Consider the following 8,250-nt stretch of genomic DNA (forward strand, 5'->3'; position numbering starts at 1 on the left):
CCAGGCTCCAACCCTTGCAGCGCAGCCTTAGGCCGGACAGTCCCCCTGCCTGCACTTTGTTGCCTTCCTGGCCTGTCTGCCTGCCTAGGCGCCTCGGTCTTCCTGTCTGTCTGCCTTGGCCTGCCAGTCTGAAACTGGTTTAGACTAACTGCGTGCTTGCCAGCTGCGCTGGCTTGCTGAGCTCGTATTCTGAGCTGGCTGGCTTGCCAGCAAGGCTGGTTCTGTTGCTGCAAGGCAGGGCGGGGCAGACCGGGCCAGGCAGACAGAGAGCCAGGCCTCGAGAGAGGCCTGGCTGAGCTGACTGAGCAAGGCTGGTATGGCTACAATGGTTGACTGCAAGGGCTGATGTGCGCTGGCTTGGCAGCCTGACTTTCTACACTGGCTGACTGGCGGAGCTGGCTGGCTGCGTTGGCTGACTGGGCGGGCTTGCTGGCTAGCTGGCTTGCTGGACTCCCTGAGGGAAGCTTTGGGATGGATCTCTAGGGGCATCGGCTTGTGTTGAGCCTTCCAACGGCGTCTACCTTGATCTTCGTCCTAAGAAAGAAAGACAGAAAAAGAAACACACACACAAACTCAACTATGCAGCTTCCACATGAGGAAGGCAGGCAGGCACGCAGGCAGGCACAAGCTGCCTGCGTGCTTGCTTCGCCCTCCAGTTGCTGCTCCAGTTATTTGTTTTCCCTCAAACCCATCCTCAATGTGTTGGGTGAGGTTGAGCTCTGTCCAGCACAGGACGGGACGGAAACCAGCTTGGTCTTTAGTCAGCTTGGTGTCTATGAGTGGTATGAGGCGTTGGAGTAGCAGCCTCTCTTGTAGGTGATGCAGAGGAGGGAAATGGGTCGGTAGCTCTTTGAGGATGATGGGTCTTTGCCAGGTTTGGGGATTGCAACCACTTTGGCTTTTCTCCAGACAGAAGGGATGGTTTTCTGTGCCATGCATGTGTTCAGCATCCCCACGAGCCAGGTCTTTGCGTTAGGTTCCAGGTGCTGTATAATTTCTGCCAGTATGTCATCAATCCCTGCTGCTTTTCCGGGTTTCAACTTTCCCATTGCAGTTTTGAGTTCTTCTAGGTCGAAGGGTTTGGTTTGAGGGCTGGCTGATTGTGGTTGGTCTGATACCACTGTGCGATGGTATTCTCCTGTAGGTCGTGGCAGTGTTGGTTACGACTGTTGGCCACCAGTTGTGATGCAACAGAGTTCGCTGTGACCGTTGTGAATTATGGGTGGCTCCCTGAGGTCCTTGATCGCCATTGGGTCCAACAGTGGTCATTGAAGCGTGCACACACATGCACACATGCACCTACACACACAGGGGCACATGCGTATGCACACCTGGACCTTTAAATGAACAACAACACAAAAACTAAGGCACTGGTGTCGGACTTCTGGTTTACCGGAACGGGGTTCAACTCCCTGCAGTGCCCTGCTCAATGTGTTGTATTTCATTCATTGGTCCATGGTCTCAGGTCATTGAGCGGCACGCTATAGTGTGCGATTCTTCATCATTGTTGAGGATTTTTTAAAGGTGAAAATCAAGGAAAAGCAAAAGGCTATAGTCCATGGTCACGGACCGCATACTGGTCAAGGTCATTTATACTGGTGAAGATCATTTACTAGTCTTCTAAAGGTCATTTATACTGGTGAAGATCATTTACTAGTCTTCTAAAGGTCATTTATACTGGTCAAGGTCATTTACTAGTCTCATGAAGGTAATTTATACTGGTCAGTCATATACTGGTCACGGTCATTTATACTGGTCAAGGTCATTTGTACTTGTCAAGGTCATTTATACTGGTCAAGGTCATTTACTAGTCTTATTGAAGGTCATTTATACTGCTCAAGGTTATTGATCAATATCAATGACCTTGATGACCCCAAGGTCATTAAGTGGCATGCTATAGTGCGCGATTCTTCATCATTGTTCACGATTTGAAAAAAGGTTAAATCGCGGAAAAGCGAAAGGCTATAGTCCATAGTCTCGGAGGGCATACAAAAATGTGTGGTGCTATACAGGCCGTTCTGGAAAATTTGGGACAGAGGTTCATCGTTGGCATCCAGGGAGTGTGTGTGCAAAATTTGGCATCGACCGGGTTAATGGTGCTGGAGATTAGCTGTTAACAAACTGACGGACACACACACACACACACACTCACTCAGAGTGCAAAACATACTCTATCCCCATGGCTTTGGCCTGGTGCCATACCGTTATTAATTATTGCCTACAATGTCAATTGTGAAATTACTTTACCGTTGCAATGCAAAATTTACATTTCAACGAATGGACCTCGTAAAACAAAACAAAAACCAAGGCACTGGTTGTGGTACTTCTGGTTTACCGGAATGGGGTTCAACTCCCTGCAGTGCTCTGCTCAATTTGTTGTATTTACATGGTTCATTTTTATTTTCTGCTCATTGTGTTGCCTTTTCATAGATGATAACCCCCAGGTTCTTTAATGTGTTTGCACTCCCTACAGTTAGGTTACCAAGTCTATTTATTTATTATTTCTGTTCACTAGAACTAGAACCAATTACCAAAGTAGGCTTTCTAATGACACAACTCGCCTTTGTTTTTATGTGTAGCAAAAACGTTCTTTTTATTTACGCCAAAGAGTAGAGGCTGGTCTGCATTCATGCGAGCGGGGAAGTTTAGAGTAACATAGCTCTAAATGAAACGCATTAGAGCTATGGACCAGAGCTAGTAGTCATAGCACTTCATGGTATATGCATAGTTTATATAGTTTCATTATAGATATATTAAACAGAGAGGACTGGAGTCAATTGGGTTATATTATGTTTAACACTAATTTGAAGCTGTCAAAATCTGACAGACTTCTGGCGGCCATGGCCACGCCCACCTTTTGGTAACGCCCACTTTCGGCCAAGCCCACAAAAAGGACCCCCCCCATGTCATTTGCCAGGCAGGCTCCACTCTCAGACAGATATTTGGCTCCGTCTAATGAGCTAATTTAGAACTTCCTGTCTGAGAGCTAGCTAATTTAAGACATCCGGTTACCTTCAGAATAAAATAAGGTTATTTAATTTGTTAATTCAATAATTGTCAATGCCCCAAGGCACAGCACTTTTTTGAGCGTTGACCTCAGTAGAAGGTCTGCTGCCGTGAATTTTACACCTCTTCCGCTTAGCGGAGAGTGGGGTGTGGTATAGGACATCTCCCCGAACGCGTGGGTATGTCCAGATAGTTGCCTTGCGGAGCCGTCTTTTGTCCAGTGTCCACTTTATAAAGTCCATGCACTCCAGTGAATAGCATTTATCCATTTAGATAACTTTATTATTATTATTATTATAAGGATTTAATTACTTATTCTTACACAGAAACATAATGTGTGTCTTATAGCATCATATAGCATCATTTAAATGCTTAATTTGTAGTTTTAATGTGCAAATTAAACTTTTTTTCAATACTCTAGAGGGTACTCTTATTTTGAAGAGATCGTCCACCGGAAGTCTTAAATTAGCTCACTAGATTAGCTCACTAGACGCTGCCTGTCGTGTCGACTCTACTGAGTTCTGGGCTGGCTGAGCTGAGCTATGTTGTGTTGAATAACAACAGTTAATACATATTTGTCATGAGTTACAGTTTAAGTATAGACTTGAGTAACAATCTCGAGAATATACCAATTTGCATTGAAGCCAATGCCAGCGAAGAAGCGTACCCTGTATTCCAGGTAAATAAAGGAATATCACTACCTGCCAGTTCAGCATATGGATCCGCAGCTTGCTCGCAGCTGGTGTGTCTTTTAAAGTCTTGTCAGATCTTGTATAATGTAGTTTGGTCCATTGACCATTTAATGTATCTTAGAGATACGATAAAGACTAATTTAGCACAGTCTGTGTTAGCTCTGGTCCAGTCCAGAGCTAAGTCTTTGTTAGCTAATATTGCTATATTTATAGTAGATCACATTCGCCCCATGCACAACATGCATTGTGTCATGACATGTGTATACTATAAACTGATTCGTACGAATGAACCCCCAAGACAACTTCAAAGCCAAAAGCAACTTTTAGATGATAGCGTATTCTGTAGATGAATAATATATTGCTAGCTAGTGAAATACCCCAACGATACAACATTGTACCACGCGATGGCAGCAAATCACTAGCGCAAAAATGACACAGTAATGACATGTAGAGAAGCCAAATACTGTACCGTTACCGTACCTCACCTTTATGAACCAAACGAACTGGATAGATGGTAAGAAAAAAACGGCCCACCACACACACATTTCTCCCCTGCATTTACCCATTCTGATAATTATGAGCAGTTCTGTATACATTATGCCCTACCTATCATTAAGACATGTGAATCCCTTGACTCCTTCAAAACCGCTCTCAAAGGGCACCTACGGACGGCTGCAATTCGAAACTGGTCCCCGTAAAATCTGCATCCCCCTCGCCCCCCCCCCTTTATCTCCTCACTGTATATGTCACTTCCCTTTTTGCTTCCTTTATGATGAATTCCTGTTCTGTTCTTTAACTATATAGAAGTGTCTTTGTACGTCACTAAATGTTTTGATGAATTGAACATGGTGGACCCTCTTGTAAACAAGTGTAATGCTTAATTGCGTCGTCCACTCACAGTTAACAGTCTTTGTATTGAGTTTGTGCTTGAAATGTACTGTAATTCTACAAACTGTTAATAAATATTTCAATCAATCAATGCCCATAATCTCATTCTGTAAATTGAGCAGGAAAGAATTGTGCAGAGAAAGTCATGTACTAGCCTACTATAAAAGGATTTGGGCCGCCGCCCATAACATAATTACAACAGTGCTTTGATTGTCATTTATTTGATATTTCAATATTGTTTAACAGTATTCACCGGACAATGTTCAGGGTCCAGGAAGTGTCATCGACCCCAGCGAGGTAACCCTTCCTGGATGCTCTTGCCACACCCACTCCTGCTTGACTGACAGCTGCCACTGCCTGCAGACATATGGACAGGCATACAACAGCTCTTGTTCACTGCGTGACCTGAGTAGTGCAGAAGATGCTGCCTACTCCATGCCAGTATTCGAATGCAACGCTCTTTGTGCTTGCAGTGAGGCCTGCTCTAACCGGGTGGTCCAGAAAGGCATTACACTAAAGTTGGAGGTGTATCGTACCAAGGAGCGTGGCTGGGCCGTGCGGACACTGGAGCCCATTCCCAGCAGGACTTTTGTGTGTGAGTATGCAGGGGAGGTGATCAGCTTTGAGGAGGCTATGCGTAGACAACTTGCCCAGAGGCCTGAGGATAACAACTACATTATCGCTGTGAGAGAGCATGCAGGCCAGGGCCCCGTCTCGCAGACCTTTGTGGACCCGTCCAGGGTGGGGAACGCAGGCCGCTTCCTCAACCATTCCTGCCTTCCCAACCTGTTCATGGTGCCAGTCCGCGTGCACTCCACGGTGCCCAGACTGGCACTGTTCGCCAGCCGGGACATTGACACCCAGGAAGAGCTGACGTTTGACTATGCAGGAGGCTCCAGCAGCCAGTCTCATGTGGAACAGCCCATGCAGCGTGACGCCGTCATACAGGCCAGCAGGACGGCTACTCTCCAGAGGAAACCGTGTAACTGTGGGGCTCAGAATTGTGCACGATTTCTTCCACTGGACATATCTGTTTTCAGTATCTGATCACATACTTTATGGATCTTGTTTATTTTGATCTGTGACTATACACATTATATGTACAATAGATTTTGTACTGCAATTTTATATTTGTATGAAAACATGTTACCTCTATTACATTAACTTGTGTCTGTGGTATGTTTTGTACTAGTATTGTCCATTGTGGTAAAGAGAAGGCTGTTTGACCCACATTGGTGGTCTGGTGGAGTACTTTCCCAGATGCACTCTACTGGTGTCATTTCTGTGCCCAACAGGTACACTACAGTATGTTCCCCTTATAGCCATCTGATGAACAAATAAAAGGCTTCCGCTATACGTTAGCTGTGTCCAATATGAATGTCTTTATGACTTATGGATTTAAGTGTCATCTTTTCCAATGTATCGCCAATCATGAATCTGGAATTCTGGATAGAACACAATACCGTTTCCAACTCAATAAACTAATGGATTTGGAAATGGATAGTTTTGGTAGTCTTTATAATGCCTTATATTCAGAAAAATGAACTCTTCATTCAGAATGGAAATAATCATAGCTATGAATCATAGCTGTCCATCTACTTATCATCAGTGTGTTCTTGTGATAATGTCCTCATCATAAATGTATTCTCAGATTTTCATTGCACCCAAATCCCAGAAGAGGAATGAGCAATTAAAAAGGGCCAGAGGGTATTTCTATATAGTAACCAGTCTTATTCCCTAATCAGAGGAGGGGCGAAGGTGTCCCACTTTTCTGTGACCATTCTGAAATCAGGACCCTCTCCTCCCTCTTGAACTGCCCCATTTCCAGTCTAGACCTGCTTTTATCTTATTAATATCCACATCTGGGTTAATTGAAAGGGAGACCATGTTCCATCGAGAAATGGGCCAGTGCTCCAGTCACATTGGGGCAGAGAGACTCTTTATGGTAGTGAGATGGAGACCACCATCAAGTAGGTTTGTTTTTGTGTCACCCAAGACTTAATTATTTTAACTTCTGTTTATTGAGAAGCACTTCACAACAGTATATACAACAGTATATTCAGTTTTGTACAGTTATTTTAGTGCTTTTACATTAAATATATTTTAATGTTATGTTTTTTGTTTGTCAGAATGGCATTTGGTTCAGGTAATAGTCTCGGTCTCTACGTATCGTATGAAGGGGGACCAACTTGTATCGAACTTCTCCCAAGCTCCGGTTACAGAGTAAGTTGAAGTTTCTAACTTCAATGAGGTCATCACTTCATTGATTCATTGTTTAAAGGATGGGAGTTTTAACGCTTTCCAATTCACCAAAATGAGACGGCGAGTCAGAAGTGAAGCAAAGGCAAATGCTTTCTTTTGGTGAACAGATTTCTTTCCTCCGGCTTTACCACTACAAATTTGGCTGTAATGGGGTTGGGTTCAAGTGTTTTCCCACAGATAACTGAAAAGGTTACAAAAATCTGGTTCTAGAGAAGGAATTTAGGGCTTGGAAACTCAATTTTGGCTAATCTGGTTATCTGGCATTAGAAAAGTGGAGACATTGAAACACTTTAAACTGTATTAGGCTGTGTCTTATACAAATTGATGAAGTATGAATGTGTGCTATACTATCTGCCCATATCTGGTCCGGTATTCCTTCCCCAATGTCCTCTTCCCAGGCAATTTTAGTTTTTATCCAGATAATTGGCTTGATATGGTGTATTGTTGTCTCCACCAAGCCGAAGGCATGGGGAGAGAGTATGTTTTGCACTCCATCTGTGTGTGTGTGTGTGTGTGTCTGTCCGTCCGTCCGTCGGTGTGTCCGTCCGTCTGTGTACAGCTAATCTCTGACACCGTTAACCTGGTCGATGCCAAATTTTGCACACACACTACCTGGATCCCCACGACTTTTGAACAACACATTTATTTATATTACTCCTCCAGATTCTGTCCAAAAATCCCACAAATCGTTACACACTATCTCTATAGTCATGTGTTCAAGCCAGATCTGTCCGATATTTCATATTCCATCCTAATTGGCTAACATTGGCTTTCAAAGTTGGCAGGATTGGCCCGTTTTCAAATCATGAACGCAGAGTGCAATTTACGTGAAATCTTTCACGGACTTTCCTACTAGGCTGAGGAACATATCCCACCCTTTTCACATTGGCCTGTTATAGCGCCACCAACAGGTGGATTTTTGCAAAACACATTTTTGGAACAAAATGCCTCAAATAATGAACGCAGCGCGCAATTTACGTGAAATCTTTCATGCACTTTCCTACTAGGCTGAGAAATATATCCCACACTTTTCACATTGGCCTGTTATAGGCCAATGTGCCTGTTATATGGGGATTTTTGCAAAACACATTTTTGGAACAAAATGCCTCAAATCATCCAATTGCCATCCAAGGCGTAAGAAGAAATGGCACCCTTTTCACATTGGCCTATTATAGCGCCACCAGGAGGCCACAACCTGACCTGCCCTGGTGGAGACCTGTGCCCTGAGGGGCACTTTATCTAGTTATGTGTATTGTTATATGTTTTAGATAGTAATTAGATATTTCTCATGTGGATTGAGTTGATATAAAGTAGTGGATCTTTTGGTAGTAGGGAACTGAAAGAAATTGTCTGTTAGCGAGCCTGCGAGTTTGCATAGAGCGCCGAAGTCCTGACGTCACTC

At 44.0% G+C, this 8,250-nt stretch overlaps 1 protein-coding gene across 1 annotated transcript; it reads left to right on the top strand.

Annotated features, from left to right (window-relative positions):
• Positions 1-3,584: 3,584 nt before the first annotated feature.
• Positions 3,585-5,633, top strand: setmar (SET domain and mariner transposase fusion gene; the record flags this gene model as incomplete). The annotated part of the gene is made up of 2 exons (XM_083771178.1): positions 3,585-3,685; positions 4,854-5,633. The coding sequence occupies exons 1-2, from the start codon at positions 3,587-3,589 to the stop codon at positions 5,631-5,633; spliced, it is 879 nt and encodes a 292-aa protein (XP_083627304.1). The 5' UTR covers positions 3,585-3,586.
• Positions 5,634-8,250: the final 2,617 nt, after the last annotated feature.

Source organism: Protomyctophum parallelum (genome assembly GCF_964188405.1).
Source record: "Protomyctophum parallelum genome assembly, chromosome: 8".
In the NCBI taxonomy this organism is placed as follows: Eukaryota; Metazoa; Chordata; class Actinopteri; order Myctophiformes; family Myctophidae; genus Protomyctophum; species Protomyctophum parallelum.